Source organism: Pseudophryne corroboree, chromosome 4 (assembly GCF_028390025.1).
Source record: "Pseudophryne corroboree isolate aPseCor3 chromosome 4, aPseCor3.hap2, whole genome shotgun sequence".
Taxonomy (NCBI): domain Eukaryota; kingdom Metazoa; phylum Chordata; class Amphibia; order Anura; family Myobatrachidae; genus Pseudophryne; species Pseudophryne corroboree.
The window spans coordinates 131,738,732-131,758,599 of NC_086447.1; the positions used below are offsets into that span (position 1 = coordinate 131,738,732).

The following is a 19,868-nucleotide window of genomic DNA, read 5'->3' on the forward strand; positions in this document are numbered from 1 at the left end:
TTAATACTGATCCACTCACTGGTTGGAAAGACTGTAAACAATCATGCAAAGCCTGGGAAAATAAACTTGGACTATCTATGAATCCTTGTGGTAATCGAGTCCATGTGTATTGGACTCCTCTGTATGTAAATGCAAACAAATATTGACTGTCAGGGTGCAGAGGTACCGAAAAGAAAGCGGAGCAGAGGTCAATAACAGTGAAAAATTTCGCAGTGGGAGGGATTTGCATTAGGATGACAGCTGGATTTGGCACTACGGGGAACTGACTCTCAACTATTTTGTTAATCCCCCTTAGATCCTGCACTAGCCGGTAACCCCTCCCCCCACTCTTTTTAACAGGGAAGATGGGACTATTGGCAGTGCTGGACGTTCTTACCAGAATGCCCTGTTGTAGCAAGCGCTCTATTACTGGGTAAACTCCTAACTCCACCTCTGGCTTCAGAGGGTACTGAGGGATTTTTGGAGCTATCCTACCATCTTTTACTTGTACAACTACCGGAGCTACGTTTGCCATTAATCCAGTGTCCTGTCCATCTTTAGTCCAAAGTGACTCTGGTATCTGAGATGTCATTTCTTCTACTTGGGAGGGAGTCCTATTTGTCATAATGGTATGTGACATTAATTTTGATGGGGAGTCTAACATGTCTCATACTTCCTGAGCGTGATTCTCAGGTATGTCCAAGAATACACCTTCAGGAGTACAATAAATGACGCACCCCATTTTACACAGTAAGTCTCTTCCCAGGAGATTAGTCGGTGCCGATGCAGCCAGCAAAAAGGAATGCTTGGTATGTAAAGGCCCTACTGTAATCTCGGCTGGTTTGCTAACAGGGTAGTGCTGGACTACTCCCGTTACCCCTATGGCTGGAATTGTCTTACCAGTGGTTCTCATGCCCACTGTCGAATTTATCACTGATTTGGCCGCCCCTGTGTCTACAAGAAAGTTTAATGATTTACCAGCTACATTGATTGCAATTTCTGGTTCACTTCCAAGGCTTGCAATCAATTTTACTGGCTGCAGATTACAGGTATGGCCACACCCCTATTGGGTATGGTGACCTTCCTGAATCCCGCTGGCAGCAACTACTTGTGATGAAGTTAATTGGGAGCTACCAGAGGCTTGCCAGTCTCTGTTCGGGGGATATCTTTTTGTTTCCCCTGCATGTGGCTCATAACTCCGTTTCTGCGGACCCTGATCCCAATGTCGTGTATCGTGTCGTTGTCTAGGGGGTTGATAAGATTTTTGTATATTTCTCGATCTACAGTCTCGTGCAAAGTGTCCCTGTTTGTGACAAGAATAACATGTTACCACATTTGACTTACCCACAGGGTTTGGTGATATTAACACAGGCTGTTTTGTGGTCAAGGCCTGTATACTTACTGCCATTAACTTATCACCTTGTTGTTCCCTGTGTCTGGTGATGTTCCTATCGTGATCAATAGCAGCCTCTCTCAAAGTAGCCACAGACAGACCTCGCCAACATGGTTGTGTGGTCTGTACCCTAGTCTTTAATGATTCTTTTAAACCATCCATCAGTACCGATACTGCTACTTCTCGATGGTTTATGTTTGTTTTAATGTCCTCTATGCCTGTGTATTTTGCCATTTCTAATAATGCCCTGTGAAAATATTCTGCAGCAGTTTCTGACTCTTTCTGTCTAATGGAGAAAATCTTGTTCCACTTAACTACCGCTGGGAAATACTCTTTTAACTGTAAACTTATTCTTTTCACGTTGTCTTTGTTGTACACATCTGTAAGAGGTACATCCTGATCTAATCCACAGTCAGCTAAAAATTGAGTTGCGTCAACATTGGAGGGTAAACATGCTCTCAGCAATATCTGCCAGTCTTTGTTGTTGGGCTCTACCGTGTTACCTAGGTCTCTGATGTATTTTTGGCTGGCAACTAAGTCTTTTCTAGGGTCAGGGAATTCAGACACTATGGTCCTTAATTCCATTCGGGAAAATGGGCTATACATGGCAATGTTCCTAACAGGAGTGACTCCTGAAGTGTCTGTTTTCCCATTTGGAACTACTATTACCTTAACAGGATTAACTCTAACAACCTCATTCTGTGTAGATTCTACAGGCTGTGGTGAAATAGTTTCAGCATAGTGTATGGTGCCGTACTTACCCGTTGATACGACCTCACCTATCCCTCCGCTAGGGGCCTTTGTTACTAATCTCGGGGGTGGAGCTGTGCCTACTGTGGTCTCTGCTATGGTGGCTGCTAGAGAGAGTGCTGAAATTGTTGCCGATTCGTCCTCTTGATCACACTCCTGAGGAAAGTTCAAAACAGGGTACAACTTGCACGGGTTAATACTTGCATTGGTTAATTGGTTAACATTATCTTTAACATTTACACAGTTGCTAAGTGTTTGTTTGTTACACCTTAGTGCGTCATTCTCCGCAACCAATTTCTCTCCTGATATGTATGGTGGCGGTGGGGCCGTGGCTATCAGTTTTCTGATCGAGCCAGATCCCGCCGCCTGAGCCAATCCTCTCTGTATGTCACCCTCCTGTTGCCACAACTGTAAATAATCATAATGCTTGATTCGTCTCTTTGCTGATTTAATGAGACATATCCTTCTCCTTAAATTCGTTAACACTTCTGTGCTGAAGCTACCTACTCTTGGGAATTTCTCCCCGTCATGTACTGTCATTCTCTCCCATTCATCACATAAAGCTTCTGTGTGACTTCCGTACTTTTCACACATTACGTACCTTGCCGACCCGACTGGACGGTTTATGGAATCAACCCGAACCGAGGTTGATCGCCCCCTTCCTGAACAACTGGCCCCCATAATTTGCAGGTGTTACGGACCCTTACAAAAAACCAAGATATTCACGATAGGTTGACGGTAAGGTTTACCGAGCACCTTACTCACTCTGCCCACGCCGACCAATACGACCTGATCACACCGATATGGTGCTGGCGTACTCGACCCAGGGCACCTATTTAACCTTTGTTTACTGGAACATGCGAGGGATATCCGCAGAACACTTACTCTTTCCAGTAAAGGTGAGGTTGTTGGATAATTCCTGAGTGACCAGCGAACTTCCCTTTGTAAAAATAAAAAATTACACAAATCACGTCAGAATGTACAAATAGCGTTTATGACCTTCGTACACAAATAGTACCGGTCAGGTTTACTAATGCACACAATTACGTGCGGTACAATCGTTCAGCACATAAGCAACTAATCTTATGTACGGAGCGACCAGTGGAATCGAAAATTGCGGCTGCGAATTCCTTCAGCAAGAGCTTGTATGGCCTATATGGGTGTTGCACCAACCCTTTTAGGTGTTGTGCCTGTGGACTGTATAGCGGACTTCCTTGTCTGCTGTACCTGAACCTGCTGGTCTGCTATGACCTCCTGGTCTGTTACAGTATGACCTCCTGGTCTGCTATACTCTAATGCTCAAATTTTATGTTTAACCAAGGATGCCTCCCTAGCCACCGTGCATGTCACTTACACGTATGTACCTCATGAGAACTCGATGATTTCTTTTGGTTCAACCTCAAAATTGTATGTAAAAACACTCACTCACCACATGTACACTTTTGTTTCTATTTCTATTTCTGCGCAGAAATTTCTCTTTAGACCAGATGTGTTACAAATTAGGAGAAGGATCTATTAATTTAAATTTTGAATGTTAAAATAAATTTTCGCTATTTATCGCCTGTTGCGTTATTTATCGCCTGTTGCGCTACTTATCGCCTGTTGCGCTACTTATCGCGCCTGTTGCGCTATTTAAAAATCAACACTATCGTGTGGCTTGAGTTACGTGGGCGTACCCAGACGCTCCGTTGCGTAATTTACGCTGCGTGCGTCGGCCTTTGCGTACGCGAGTCTCAGCCCTTTGTTAGAGACACGTGTACACAAAGCCAATGTCCACCGTAACACAACTAACACGTTTATCAATGTAGATGATCCTCGATCGTCTACCGCGCAACACACCAATCTCTGCTTTTACCTTTAGGTAGAGCTGCGTCTGCTTTATACTTTATCCCTTAACGCATTACTTTTACACTTTAACTATGAAATAGCAACAACTCTCTCTTAGTACGTTTATCAATTATACAATGGCAAACAGGAGAGTGATATATGAAAATACACGAATGAAAAGAAATGCAGATATGCGTGCGTGTGTACGCAAGACAGAAATAAACAGTTTTAAAAGGACACTATCGTTTTGTTCTTACCTCCGGTCCCGGATTCCTTCAGCACCCTTTACTAAGCGAAGCAGACGCTTATCCAAACAGCACTACGAGGAATATGATCTCCCGCCCTTTGCTGCTGGATAATGTCTGCTGAAATTACCTAGTGCAGATATGTGAAGGACGGGCGAGCCGCCAATTGATAAAGCTGAATATTTATCTTATATAAAACCCTTTATGAGGTCTAAGAACACTGTACGCTATTTACGTATGAAGTACCGTAAGGGTACGCTCGTTGCGTAACAATCGCTTAGCCGTAGTCGAGACGCTCAAGCGTCACGTTCGCTCACGGCCAAGAGATCACAGGCAGGCACGCTATTGGCTGCTGACTAACGTAATGATTCGCTATAGCGTAGCGGACGCTCGGGACCACGAGGAGATCACCAGCGGCGCTGACGCTCACAATGTTAAACCTTTAAATCTAAACCATAAACAATGTAATATGCTGTAAAATCTTAGTGTAGAGATAGGGTGTAGATGCAACACAGTGTAACCTTATTAACTCAAAAGCTGTTTGAGCGTCACCGACGCTCTGAGAACACTTAACACTATAAGAAATACACAGATATCTGGGCTTAGGGTCCAACGCCTAATATATATATATTATGAATGATATACTTGCAAAAGAATTAATACAAATACAAATCATACACTACAATATAACATAAACTACCTAACCAGATAACTACACAGGAAATATAATACAATTACTATTTAAGAGAAAATAAGAGAGAAAGAGGAGAAGAGAGAGAGAGAGAGAAATTGGCCCACAATAACAAGATCAATATAGTTGCGGAGAAAAACTTACGCACAAGGGGAAACGATCGCATGCGCCTCTGGACATCCAGCTCCCGATTTTCAGCAATGATAACCGTTGAAGAGTGAGAGCTGGATGTGATCGGCCTGTCTATTTATGCCCCACACACAATGCAATTCAATGGTCCCTACAATCTCATTGTTCATTGGACACAGGAATTCCTCCTCGCATTATAACAAAAGGTCATAGGTTGATTCATACAGGTGGGCCGTGACTATTTCCAACAGCTCAGGTGGGAGGGAAACTGGGTTTCCCGCCGCATGGATAAGTAAGTGCAAATACAGTAAATGTTCATAAACTTCTTATGTCCATAACTATTCGCACGAGCGATTAATCCGCTTCAAACCAACACCGGAATATTGCTAATTAAATACTCTTCCGATGGGTACTAAACACCACTGTATTACTCCTGTCTGACCCTTCGTATCAAACAAAGAGGGATTTCTCTGTTCACGAACATTCTATATTAACCAAACTTTCAGAATCTATCAAAGGGACCATGATCTACAAAATACATTATATAGTGAAAATATGTAACGATTGAGTCGCACGCTACGATCACATAAACTCTACCGTAAATACGCATACCGTGCGCCTGCGGGTGCCCGCGACTGTGAGTATGCGCACGTACGAGAGAGCGTACGCATGCGCAGCACGGACCTGTGTGAGGTGCAAATATGGTAGTGTGCATAGAGATATTTTTCTGACTTTGACACCGACAACTCCCTCTGCCAGGGAGGCAGTGTTGGTGGCTATTCAAAAACTGTATTCACAGCAAGTGATTGTCAAGGTACCCCTCCTTCAGCAAGGAAAGGGTTACTATTCCACAATAGTGGACGGTTCGGTGAGACCCATCTTAAATTTAAAATCCTTGAACACTTATATCAAAAGGTTCAAGTTCAAGATGGAATCGCTCAGGGCGGTTATTGCGAGCCTGGAGGAGGGGGACTACATGGTCTCCCTGGACATCAAGGATGCGTACCTACATGTCCCCATTTACCCTCCTCACCAGGAGTACCTCAGATTTGTGGTACAGGACTGTCACTATCAGTTCCAGACGCTGCCGTTTGGGTTATCCACGGCACCGAGGGTCTTTACTAAGCTAATGGCCGAAATGATGATACTCCTTCGCAAGAAAGGAGTTTCAATTATCCCGTACTTGGACGGTCTCCTGATAAAGGCGAGGTCCAAGGAACAGTTGATAGTAGGGGTAGCACTTTCTCGGGAAGTGCTGCAACAGCACGGCTGGATTCTCAATATTCCAAAGTCACAGCTGGTCCCGACGACACGTCTTCTGTTCCTGGGAATAATTCTGGACACAGACCAGAAAAGAGTGTTTCTTCCAGTGGAAAAAGCCGAGGAGTTGTCATCTCTAGTCAGAGACATCCTAAAACCGGGACAGGTGTCGGTACATCAATGCACACGAGTCCTGGGAACGATGGTAGCTTCGTACAAGGCAATTCCATTCGGAAGGTTCCACGCAAGGACCTTCCAGTGGGACCTGTTGGACAAATGGTCCGGATCCCATCTCCAGATGAAACAGCGGATAACCCTATCGGCAAGAACCAGGGTGTCGCTGCTGTGGTGGCTGCAGAAGGCTCATCTACTAGAGGGCCGCATATTCGGAATACAGGACTGGGTCCTGGTGACCACGGACGCCAGCCTTCGGGGCTTGGGGGCAGTCACACAGGGAAGAAATTTCCAAGGACTGTGGTCAAATCAGGAGATTTCGCTTCACATAAATATTCTGGAGCTAAGGGCCATTTACAATGCCCTAAGTCAAGCAAGACCCCTGCTTCAGAACCGGCCGGTGCTGATTCAGTCAGACAACATCACGGCGGTCACCCATGTAAACAGACAGTGCGGCACAAGAAGCAGGAGGGCAATGGCAGAAGCCACAAGGATTCTCCGATGGGCAGAGAATCATGTGTTAGCACTGACAGCAGTATTCATTCCGGGAGTGGACAACTGGGAAGCAGACTTACTCAGCAGGCACGACCTCCACCCGGGAGAATGGGGACTTCATCCAGAAGTTTTCCGAATGCTGGGCAACCGTTGGGAAAAACCACAGGTGGACATGATGGCGTCCCGCCTAAACAAAAAGCTAAAAAGGTATTGCGCCAGGTCAAGGGACCCTCAGGCGATCGCTGTGGACGCTCTAGTGACACCGTGGGTGTACCTGTCGGTTTATGTGTTTCCTCCTCTGCCTCTCATACCCAAGGTACTGAGAATAATAAGAAAGCGAGGAGTGAGAACTATTCTCGTGGCTCCGGATTGGCCAAGAAGAACTTGGTACCCGGAACTTCAAGAGATGCTTGCAGAGGACCCTTGGCCTCTGCCGCTCAGACAAGACCTGCTGCAGCAGGGACCCTGTCTGTTCCAAGACTTACCGCGGCTGCGCTTGACGGCATGGCGGTTGAACGCCGGATCCTAAAGGAAAAAGGTATTCCGGAGGAAGTCATCCCTACCCTGATCAAAGCCAGGAAGGATGTCACCGCAAAGCATTATCACCGCATTTGGCGAAAATATGTTGCTTGGTGTGAGGCCAAGAAGGCCCCAACGGAGGAATTTCAACTGGGTCGTTTCTTACACTTCCTGCAAGCAGGTGTGACTTTGAGCCTCAAATTGGGGTCCATTAAGGTCCAGATCTCGGCCCTGTCGATTTTCTTCCAGAAAGAACTGGCTTCACTGCCTGAAGTTCAGACTTTTGTTAAGGGAGTCCTGCATATTCAGCCTCCTTTTGTGCCCCCAGTGGCACCTTGGGATCTCAATGTGGTCTTGGAATTTCTAAAATCACATTGGTTTGAGCCACTTAAGACTGTGGATTTAAAATATCTCACGTGGAAAGTGGTTATGTTGTTGGCTCTGGCTTCAGCCAGACGGGTGTCAGAATTGGCGGCTTTGTCCTGTAAAAGCCCCTATCTGATTTTCCATATGGATAGGGCAGAGTTGAGGACTCGTCCTCAGTTTCTCCCGAAGGTGGTATCAGCTTTTCACTTGAACCAACCTATTGTGGTGCCTGCGGCTACTAGGGACTTGGAGGATTCCAAGTTTCTGGACGTAGTCAGGGCCCTGAAAATTTATGTTTCCAGGACGGCTGGAGTCAGGAAAACTGACTCGCTGTTTGTTCTATATGCACCCAACAAGCTGGGTGCACCTGCTTCTAAGCAGTCTATCGCGCGCTGGATTTGTAGCACTATTCAGCTGGCGCATTCTGCGGTGGAACTACCGCAGCCTAAAAATGTAAAAGCCCATTCCACAAGGAAGGTGGGCTCATCTTGGGCGGCTGCCCGAGGGGTCTCGGCTTTACAACTTTGCCGAGCTGCTACTTGGTCAGGGGCAAACACGTTTGCAAAATTCTATAAATTTGATACCCTGGCTGAGGAGGACCTGGAGTTCTCTCATTCGGTGCTGCAGAGTCATCCGCACTCTCCCGCCCGTTTGGGAGCTTTGGTATAATCCCCATGGTCCTTGTGGAGTCCCCAGCATCCACTAGGACGTTAGAGAAAATAAGAATTTACTCACCGGTAATTCTATTTCTCGTAGTCCGTAGTGGATGCTGGGCGCCCATCCCAAGTGCGGATTGTCTGCAATACTTGTACATAGTTATTGTTACAAAAATCGGGTTGTTATGGCGAGCCATCTGTTCAGAGGCGCCATTGTTATCATACTGTTAACCGGGGTTCCTATCACGAGTTATATGGTGTGATTGGTGTGGCTGGTATGAGTCTTACCCGGGATTCAAAATCCTTCCTTATTGTGTCAGCTCTTCCGGGCACAGTGTCCTAACTGAGGCTTGGAGGAGGGTCATAGGGGGAGGAGCCAGTGCACACCAGGTAGTCCTAAATCTTTCTTAGAGTGCCCAGTCTCCTGCGGAGCCCGTCTATTCCCCATGGTCCTTACGGAGTCCCCAGCATCCACTACGGACTACGAGAAATAGAATTACCGGTGAGTAAATTCTTATTTTTTTTTCCCCTGTGGTGGGTGTGATGATATCAGATGAGGCCATACCCACTTTAATGAGACCACGCCCATTTTAATCAGGCCACACACCCTTGTCGGGAGCGCGCGCGCATGGTTTTTCTTTTTACGGCTATATGGGGGGGGGGGCACACATTTTTTTTTTTAAGAGCAATTGGGGGGGGGGGGGGTGCGTTTTGAAATCTCGCACTGGGAGCCAAATTGTCTAGAAACGGCCCTGTACCTATCCCATCCAGTTCCAGACGCTAAAGGAGGGTAATCAAATATAACTCAGTGTATGAATTCATACGTTTTTTAACCTATGTGACATGTATGACTTTTTTATTGATTTTTATTAAATAACATGTTTATATTTTTCAAATGCTTTTACTGTATATTATTACATTGCATATTAGCGCAGCCTCCACCTCATTTTTTGCTTTTATATCCTGTGGATACTGTGGACTTAGGAGAAAAAGAGCTATCGACAGTAACTCTACCATAAAGTCTTATTTTCCATATGTGAGTGAGAGGGCACAAATTACCCCTGTAAGTGTGAGGTCACTCGTACAAAATCCTTCCTCATCTAGCCTCCGTACCTGATGAGTTGCAGCGCATGACAGCCGCCAGCTCCCGTGCAACTCGTCTTTTTCCCCCGAAATTGTTTCTTATTCGCACTGCTCACAAATATGTTGACCAAATTCATAATACAAAAGATATTGATTTCCCTAAAGTGCCAAAAACAATTTCAACATAGGAGGTCATTCCGAGTTGTTCGCTCGCAAGGCGATTTTAGCAGAGTTGCTCACGCTAAGCCGCCGCCTACTGGGAGTGAATCTTAGCATCTTAAAATTGCGAACGACGTATTCGCAATTTTGCGATTACACACTTCTTAGCAGTTTCAGAGTAGCTTCAGACTTACTCGGCATCTGCGATCAGTTCAGTGCTTGTCGTTCCTGGTTTGACGTCACAAACACACCCAGCGTTTGCCCAGACACTCCCCCGTTTCTCCAGCCACTCCTGCGTTTTTTCCGGAAACGGTAGCGTTTTTTCCCACACACCCATAAAACGGCCTGTTTCCGCCCAGAAACACCCATTTCCTGTCAATCACACTACGATCGCCTGAGCGAAGAAAAAGCCGTGAGTAAAAATCCTAACTTCTTAGCAAATTTACTTGGCGCAGTCGCAGTGCGGACATTGCGCATGCGCACTAAGCGGAAAATCGCTGCGATGCGATGAAATTTACCGAGCGAACAACTCGGAATGAGGGCCATAATTATGAAGTTCCCATTTCCATCCTCTACAATGTCCTCCGCTGATCAATCAGAATTTTGCTACATGGGATTGTCCTTTCAGTTATGCCTAGCCTATGGGAATGTATATGTAACTTATAGGTTATGGTATTCCTCTCAGTGAGCTAATAAATCTGTTAAGTGCTGCATTTTTGCCTATATTTTGTTTCCTATTTTCCTTTTTTTTTTCTGGATTTGCCGCCACCCCAAGTGATTTCATACTCGGGGGGGGGGGGGGGGGGGATGTACTAAGCAGTGAAAAGAGTGGAGGAGGGAGCCAGTGGAGAAGTTGCCCATGGCAACCAATCAGCTGCTCTGTATAATTTTATAGTATGCAAATTATCAATGTTACGTCAATGCTGATTGGTTGCCATGGGCAACTTCTCCACTGGCTCACTTGTCAACTATTTTCACTGCTTAGTACATCTCCCCCTCTGTCCCCTATGATGTCACACAGCCCTTAACCACACTCCCAATGTGCCATTTCATGTGACGGAATGGGTCATATGACATTTTAATAAATCCCATTCCATGAATAAGGTTGAATAATGAATCTAGAACTTTATTTCTTGCATCATAAATCAGTTGAAGCTTAAAGGTGATTCTAGTAAAATAAAAGTTAATAAAAAGTTATTGTTGCAAAAAAAATAATTACAATGTTGTACTTGTGACGGAACAGGACTCGGGGTCATTCCAAGTTGATCGCTCACTAGCTAGTTTTAGCAGCCGTGCAAACGCTATGCCACTGGGGAGTGTATTTTAGCTTAGCAGAAGTGCGAACGCATGTGCAGCCGAGCTCTGCAAAAATGGTTTGTGCAGTTTCAGAGTAGCTCTGAACCTACTCAGCGCTTGCGATCACTTCAGCCTATCCGTGTCCGGATTTGACGTCATGCACCCGCCCAGCCACGCCTGTGTTTTTTCAGACACACCTGCGTTTTTGCAAACACTCCCTGAAAACGGTCAGTTGACACACAGAAACGCCCCAATTCTGTCAATCTTCTTGCGGCCGTCAGTGCGACTGAAAACTTCGCTACAACCTGTGCACAACCATAACGGGCTTTGTACCTGTACGACGCGCATTGCGGCCCATACGCATGCGCAGAAATGACGATTTTTAGCCTGATCGATGCGCTGCGAACAACGGTAGCTAGCGATCAACTCAGAATGACCCCCTCCGGCAAAATACAGAATCCTTCCAAGGTAACATAACATTAAAGTTCTGTGAAATTAGACCAGGCGGGGCTCTGATATTTCCTGTGCAGGGTAAGCAGCCCTAATGGTTTAATAATATAATAATCGAAAGATTTTTGCATTTGTTCTTTGTATAAAAATAACAATTGTTTAGGTGATGGAGTAGGACACCCAGTGTGATGGAAAGGGACAATGGCAACCAGTTTTTTGTTACTATTTGTTTAAATAAAAATGTTGTTTTCATCAATTTGCATAAAGTTTATTTACCAATATAGTGTTGTCCGTGAAATATCACTAATCCAGGGAATGAAAAATCAACAGTTTAGTGATTAATATTCATTGTCTAAAGTATCATGAATGTAAGTCATACAGTTAATTATTTTATATATATTAATAGTAAATGCACTAAAGCATGTGTACAAACAATGAAATTTATTATTGAATCATAACAACCCTTTCTGTTGAACTACTGCTATTCACGTATCTTTATTTCCAATAGTAGCTAACTTCACTAGGATTAGCACTTACTAGTGTTGACGCATATTTCTCACTGATGTTTTTTACACGAAATTTACTGTGAAAAAGCCGTGATTTAAAAAAAAATAATGTTTTGTCAGTTTGGTTTCACTTTCTATGAAACGGCCCCAATATATTGTACTGTGAGAGGGTTATCACTGTCAGTAAAATGATCCGGAAGCCTTTGGGAGGAAATAAAGGGTTGTGGAGTCAAAACGAAGACCACTCTACTGCTTGATGAGTTCTGCTCATTAGTATAGAAACTAAATCCGCTAATAACAAAAAAATTGTAAATATCAATTAAAGAAGTTTTGCATTTTGTAGATAAAAAGACAAATAAAGCATTATGCATTCTCTGTAAGGCAGTGACTAAGGGGGTAATTCTGAGTTGATCGCAGCAGGAAATTTGTTAGCAGATGGGCAAAACCATGGCCCTCATTCAGAATTGTTCGCTCGCTAGCTGCTTTTAGCAGCATTGCAAACGCTAGGCCGCCGCCCTCTGGGAGTGTATCTTAGCTTAGCAGAATAGCGATCAACTCAGAATTACCCCCTAAGTGGTATGGCTGAAATAAATTCATTATTTACCTATATATTTCTATTCTTTGCACAGAAAATGTGACGTTGTCAACCGTGGTCTGTCTGGGTACAACTCCAGATGGGCCAAAATCATCCTACCAAAGCTGATCTCCAAAAGCTTTGAGAACATCGCTGCAGTCACTATCTTCTTTGGTGCTAATGACAGCTCCTTAAAAGGTAAAGGAACATGTTTCGTTGCTTTTTGTTTCATGCATATGGGGGAGAGTCGTTCCATCTGATGTCAAACTACAATTCCCAGCATGCAATGCAATCATGGCTGCTACTTTTAAATCAGTTATTATCTCTAAGTATGTTTCCACCAGTTATCTCACTGTACTCATGTTGTTTTCTCTTACGTCCTAGAGGATACTGGGGACTCCGTAAGGACCATGGGGATAGACGGGCTCCGCAGGAGACATGAGCACTAAGAAAGAACTTTAGGTATGGGTGTGCACTGGCTCCTCCCTCTATGCCCCTCCTCTAGACCTCAGTTTATTACTGTGCCCAGGGGAGACTGGGTGCATTACAGGGAGCTCTCCTGAGTTTCCTGGAAAGAAAGTATTTTGTTAGGTTTTTTATTTTCAGGGAGCCTGCTGGCAACAGACTCCCTGCATCGTGGGACTGAGGGGAGAGAAACAGACCTACTTTAATGTTAGGCTCTGTTTCTTAGGCTACTGGACACCATAGCTCCAGAGGGAATGGACCGCAGGTCTCACCCTCGCCGTTCGTCCCAGAGCCGCGCCGCCGTCCTCCTCACAGAGCCGGAAGATAGAAGCCGGGTGAGTATGTGAAGAAAGAAGACTTCAGAGGCGGCAGAAGACTTCAGATCTTCATAGAGGTAAGTCTGTGCGCCATTGCTTCCACACAGCACACACACAGCAATCACTGTAAGGGTGCAGGGCGCAGGGGTGGCGCCCTGGACAGCAATAAGGACCTCCAAATCTGGCAATAAGCATATATACAGGCTGGGCACTGTATATAAAAGAGATCCCCAGCCAGTTTTTTAATTTTTCAGCGGAACCGAAGCCCGCCGCCGAGGGGGCGGAGCTAGTTCCTCAGCACTCACCAGCGCCATTTTCTCCACAGCACACCGCTGAGAGGAAGCTCCCCAGACTCTCCCCTGCTTACCTCGGTGAAAGAGGGTTTTAAAAAGGGGGGGGCACATAATTTGGCGCAAATAGATAATTACAGCGCTACCTGGGTAAACATATAGTGTGTTTTTTCCTGGATCATTAGCGCTGGGTGTGTGCTGGCATACTCTCTCTCTGTCTCTCCAAAGGGTCTTGTGTGGGAACTGTCTTCAGATAAGAGGTTTCCCTGAGTGTGTGGTGTGTCGGTAGGCGTGTGTTGGCATGTCTGAGGTAGAAGGTTTTCCTAGCGAGGAGGTGGAGCAAATGAATGTGGTGTCTCTGTCGGCAAAACCGACACCTGACTGGGTGGATATGTGGAATGTTTTAAGTGCTAATATGAATTTGTTGCACAAAAGGTTGGACAAAGCTGAGTCCAGGAGTTATGCAGAGAGTCAGGCCCTGCCTGCCCCTATGTCGCAGGGACCCTCGGGGTCTCAAAAGCGCCCACTATCCCAAATAGTAGACACTATTACCGACACGGATTCTGACTCCAGTGTCCACTACGATGATGAAAAGTTACAGCCAAAATTGGCTAAAAGTATTCAATATATGATTATTGCAATAAAGGATGTTTTACATATCACACGAGGGTACACATGTATAAGGAAAAGAAACCTGAGGTAACATTTACCCCTTCTCATGAGCTGAACAAGTTATTTGAAAAGGCGTGGGAATCTCCAGACAAGAAACTGCAGATTCCCAAAAGGATTCTTATGGCGTATCCTTTCCCAGCTAAGGGCAGGATGCGGTGGGAATCCTCCCCAAGGGTGGACAAAGCGTTGACACGCTTATCCAAAAAGGTAGCACTGCCATCACAAGATACGGCTACCCTCAGGGATCCTGCTGATCGCAAGCAGGAGGCTACCTTAAAGTCCATTTACACACACTCTGGTACCTTACTCAGACCGGCGATAGCGTCGGCTTGGGTTTGTAGCGCTGTAGCAGCGTGGACAGATACCTTATCGGCGGAATTGGATACCCTGGATAAGGATACCATTTTATTGACCCTGGGTCATATTAAAGATGCTGTCTTATCAAGTGGACTCTACAGTCCATCCGTAAAATCTCCATTCTTCCCATGTCCTGGTCGGATCACTCCCCACTATACATCGAATGGGACATAAATAGTAGAAGCGTTACCCCGGCCCCCTGGCGCTTAGGTAAACTCAGTCTTCTTCAGCCTGAGACCACGCAGGCGATCCAAACCACCTTGGATCATTACCTCTCTGAGAACTCTCCCCAGGAGACATCTATCTTCACATTCTGGTGCGCCCTCAAAGCAGTAACACGAGGGACGGCGATTCAAACTGCGGCCAAGCTTAAAAGGGCATATCGTAAGAAATTTGAACAAGCTGAGCTCACAGTCGCTTCCCTGGAGAGCGCCCACAAGGCGCATCCGAACGATAAAGCCCTGCTCAAGTCATTGAAAGAAGCAAGGGAGGCGGTTAATGTCTTCTATTTAGCGGAGGTCCAACGCAACCTACATAGACTGAACCAAAAATTTTATGTTTATGGCAACAGAGCTGGTAGATTACTGGCGAGGAAGCTGAGGGGGAAGAGAGCGAAAGAAAAAATCCATATTGTCCATTCAGATAGGGGTAAGAGAGTCTATGATCCCGACGAAATTGCAAATGTCTTTGCATCTTATTACTCTAAATTATACAACTTAAGGGGGGATTCTTCTACTTTCCAACCTACAGACATAGATGTTCAGTATTTTCTGAGTAGCTTTTCTCTCCCCTCGCTGTCGTTGGAGTCATTTAGCTCACTCAGTGAGCCTTGGACTTTAGCCGAAGTCGAAAAGGCTATTGACTCCCTTCCAGCGGATAAGGCCCCGGGACCCGATGGTTACCCTTCTGGTTTTTATAAATCCTTTGAGGAGAACTTGGCCCCGGTCCTCTTGACAGTGTTTAATGAAGCCTCAGAGTCTGGCCACTTCCCCAAAGAGATGCTGGAAGCTCAAATCATCACCATTCCCAAACCGGGAAAAAGCCCTACCTCAGTCCAAAATTTTAGACCAATTGCTTTATTAAACACGGATCTAAAAATCTATGCCAAATTAATTGCTAACCGTATCAGTCCCCTTCTCCCATCCCTTATCAACCCTGATCAAGTGGGCTTCGTTTTAAACAGACAAGCCCCAGATAATACGCGTAGGGTGATTAATGTTTATTGAGCACTCTGCCTGTAGAGGAGAGCCCCTCCTAGTTTTGTCTCTGGACGCCGAAAAAAGGCGTTCGATAGATTGAACTGGAACTTTATGAGATTAACGCTGGACAAATTTGGCTTTTCGGGAAGGATCTTAGACTCTATCCTGGCTCTCTACTCCACACCCAGTGCGAGGGTCTTTGTTAACGGATGCCTTTCTTCACCCTTCAATATTTCTAATGGCACGCGGCAGGGTTGTCCGCTATCTCCTCTTATTTTTGCATTAGCGATAGAACCCTTGGCTACCTGCTTTAGATCCCGGGACTCGATTAGAGGCCCGGTCATAGGGGGCATTTCCCACAAAATTAGCTTGTTTGCGGATGATATTCTGCTATGTCTTTCTGACCCCGAGGCTTCCTTGCCAGTTCTTCATGACGTCCTACAAAGTTATTCGTATGTTTCCTTTTATAAATTAAATACAAATAAGACTGAAGCCCTCCCACTCAATATAACTCCGACCGTGGTCTCTAGGTTGAAGGATGCGTACAAATATGCCTGGAAGTCCTACTCTTTGAGATATCTAGGAATTAATTTAACCAGAGAAGATAATTTGATTGAGTGTAATTACGCCCCGTTATTAAAAGCGTTTACGGAGCTGACTGGGGAGTGGATGCTGCAAGAGGTGTCTTGGTTGGGTAGGATTGTTGCTGCCAAAATGGTCCTATTGCCGAAATTAATGTACCTGTTTCGTGCCATACCTAGGCCCCTTCCCAGACTCTTTTATAATAAATTTAACCAGGTCCTGATCAGATATGTGTGGGGAGGCTCTAGACCAAAAATTGCAAAAAAACCTCTCATTTTGTCCAAATTATCTGGAGGGGTAGCTTTCCCAGATATAGAAAAATACCATGCTGCATGCCTGATAAGTCAATCTAGTGACTGGTTCGACACCACGAATCCGAAACCTTGGGTTATCCTGGAAGCTTCACGCTTAGACGCTGTTTCTCTTCCTTGACCTGTTTTGGTTACCACCGCCTGCTGCTCGGAGTAGGGCTGGATCCTGCAAGTCTATTAAAACGACCCTAGATTCATGGCATAAACTAGTGCTCTCTTCGGAAGAGATTAATTTACCCGCCCCCTGCCTGTCGTTATCTGCTCTAATGTCAACGATTCCTAATGTCTCCCTAGAGGAGTGGATTCGTAGGGGGCTCTCCACTGTGGGCGATTTATTTATAGGCGACGTCTTGATGTCCTTTTCTCAACTGCAAGAGAGATTTGGGATTCGGACTCAAGACTTCTTCAAATACCTGCAGGTGAGAAGTTGGTTACACTCATTTACTCCCTCACATCTCCACAAACCTTCTCTTCCGACTTATATTACAAGCCGATTGGAATCGTCTTCACATAAATATGGGATTACGTGGTGGTACCAATTTCAATTGACTAATGGCCCACAGACAAAATTAAAAGCTCAGACTTTATGGGAAAGAGATTTGAATAGGTCCTTAGTTGATGCAGATTGGGACAGTATTTTTAGATCTTGTTTTAAAGTCTCCAAATGTGTTAACCACTCTGAAATGTTTTACAAGCTTATACAGAGGGCCTACTTTACCCCTGCAAAACAACACAGAATCTGGCCTTCACAATCCAAATTATGTTGGAGAAAATGCGGATTTACGGGGGATATCTATCACATCTTCTGGGCATGCCCTCATATACAACCACTTTGGAGAGAAGTTTTACACATGGCTAGCATAGTGTTAGGGCTCAACATCCCCATGGACCCAGCTCTGGCGCTATTCCATTTATACGTTGACCACCTCTCTGTAGGTGATCGTTACGTCTTGGGTCATATCTTGATAGCCACTAAACCCGCTATACCACAATTGTGGAAGTCTGAGGATATTCCTACCCTAGCGTTTATTCAAAATAAAATCCACAAACATTTCATTTTCGAAACAGCAGAGGCTAAATACTCTTCCTCGGCTAACTCTATCCACCTGAAATGGGTAGGATGGTCCGACTATAGGAGTAGAGAGGGTAGACTGACAGTTTATAGCTCTCCAATTGATGTGTCTGTGCTTCACCCATCCTAGATTGACCTCTACAAGAAGGTTGTACTAGCAGGTATTTTCTAAGTTTAATATATTTTAGTCCTTGTTTTTTCTCAATGCTTTCTCCCCCTCATGTATTTGAAAGCCTAATGAAGCCAATTGTATATTCATCCGACTGTGAACTGTTTATAATCTGTATATGGTAACCATTCTGGACTTCCCCTGTGTTCCCCCTACCTCTCTTTTTTCTGTTCCCCATTTTTGTGTGTAAACCCTTTAATAAAAATGTAATGTTTAAAAAAAAAAGATGCTGTCTTATATATGAGGGATGCTCAAAGAAACATTGGCCTACTGGAGTCAACGCTATGTCGATTTATGCTAGACGAGTCCTATGGACCCGGCAATGGACAGGTGATGCCGACTCAAAGAGGCATATGGAGGTTTTACCTTACAAGGGTGAGGAATTGTTTGGGGAAGGTCTCTCGGACATGGTCTCCACAGCTACGGCAGGTAAATCAAATTTTTTGCCTTATATTCCCTCACAGCCTAAGAAAGCGCCACATTATCAAATGCAGTCCTTTCGGTCAAATAAAAACAAAAGAGTACGAGGATTGTCCTTTCTTGCCAGAGGTAAGGGCAGAGGAAAAAAGCTGCCATCCACAGCTAGTTCCCAGGAGCAGAAGTCCTCCCCGGCCTCTTCAAAATCCGCCGCATGACGCTGGGGCTCCGCTGAGGGAGTCCGCCGCAGTGGGGGCACGTCTTCGACTTTTCAGCCACATCTGGGTTCACTCACAGGTGGATCCCTGGGCAATAGAAATTGTTTCCCAGGGTTACAAGCTGGAATTCGAAGAGTGGCCTTCTCGCCGGTTTTCAAATCTGCCCTACCAGCTTCTCCCCCAGAAAGGGAGATAGTTTTAAATGCAATTCAAAAATTGTGTCTTCAACAGGTGGTGGTCAAAGTTTCCCTGCTTCAACAAGGGAGGGGGTATTACTCAACCCTATTTGTAGTCCCGAAACCAGACGGTTCGGTCAGACCCATTTTAAATTTTAAATCCTTGAACCTATACTTGAAAAGGTTCAAGTTCAAGATGGAATCGCTCAGAGCGGTCATCGCCAGCCTAGAAGGGGGGGATTTTATGGTATCCCTGGACATAAAGGATGCATACCTTCATGTTCCCATATATCCACCTCATCAGGCGTACCTGAGATTTGCGGTACAGGATTGTCATTACCAATTTCAGACGTTGCCGTTTGGGCTTTCCACGGCCCCGAGGATTTTCACCAAGGTAATGGCGGAAATGATGGTGCTCCTGCGCAAGCAGGTTGTCACAATTATCCTCTACTTGGACGATCTCCTCATAAAAGCGAGATCACGAGAGCAGTTGTTGAACAGCGTGTCACTTTCACTGAAGGTGTTACAACAACACGGCTGGATTCTCAATATCCCGAAGTCACAGTTAGTTCCAACGACTCGTTTGACCTTCTCAGGACTGGATTCTGGTAACCACGGACGCGAGCCTCCGAGGCTGGGGAGCAGTCACACAGGGAAGAAACTTCCAAGGTCTTTGGTCAAGCCAGGAGAATTGTCTTCACATCAACGTCCTGGAGCTGAGGGCCATATACAACACCCTTCGTCAAGCGGAGACTTGGCTTCGCGACCTACCAATTCTCATTCAGTCAGACATCACCGCAGTGGCTCATGTAAACCGCCAAGGCGGCACACGGAGCAGAGTGGCAATGGCGGAAGCCACCATGATTCTTCGCTGGTCAGCAGTGTTCATATCGGGAGTGGACAACTGGGAAGCAAACTTCCTCAGCAGACACGATCTACATCCAGGAGAGTGGGGACTTCATCAGGAAGTCTTCGCACAGATTGCAAGTCAGTGGGGACTGCCCCAGATAGACATGATGGTGTCCCGCCTCAACAAAAAACTACAGAGGTATTGCGCCAGGTCAAGAGACC

General features: G+C 45.4%; 1 protein-coding gene across 3 annotated transcripts in view; it reads left to right on the forward strand.

The window, feature by feature from the left end:
* Positions 1-19,868, forward strand: part of IAH1 (isoamyl acetate hydrolyzing esterase 1 (putative)) — a 207,222-nt gene that overhangs the window by 174,129 nt on the left and 13,225 nt on the right. For all 3 annotated transcript variants that reach the window (XM_063915442.1, XM_063915440.1, XM_063915441.1), the window contains exon 4: positions 12,608-12,750. In XM_063915442.1, the coding sequence (XP_063771512.1) occupies positions 12,608-12,750 (143 nt within the window). The remainder of the gene's footprint in view (positions 1-12,607; positions 12,751-19,868) is intronic.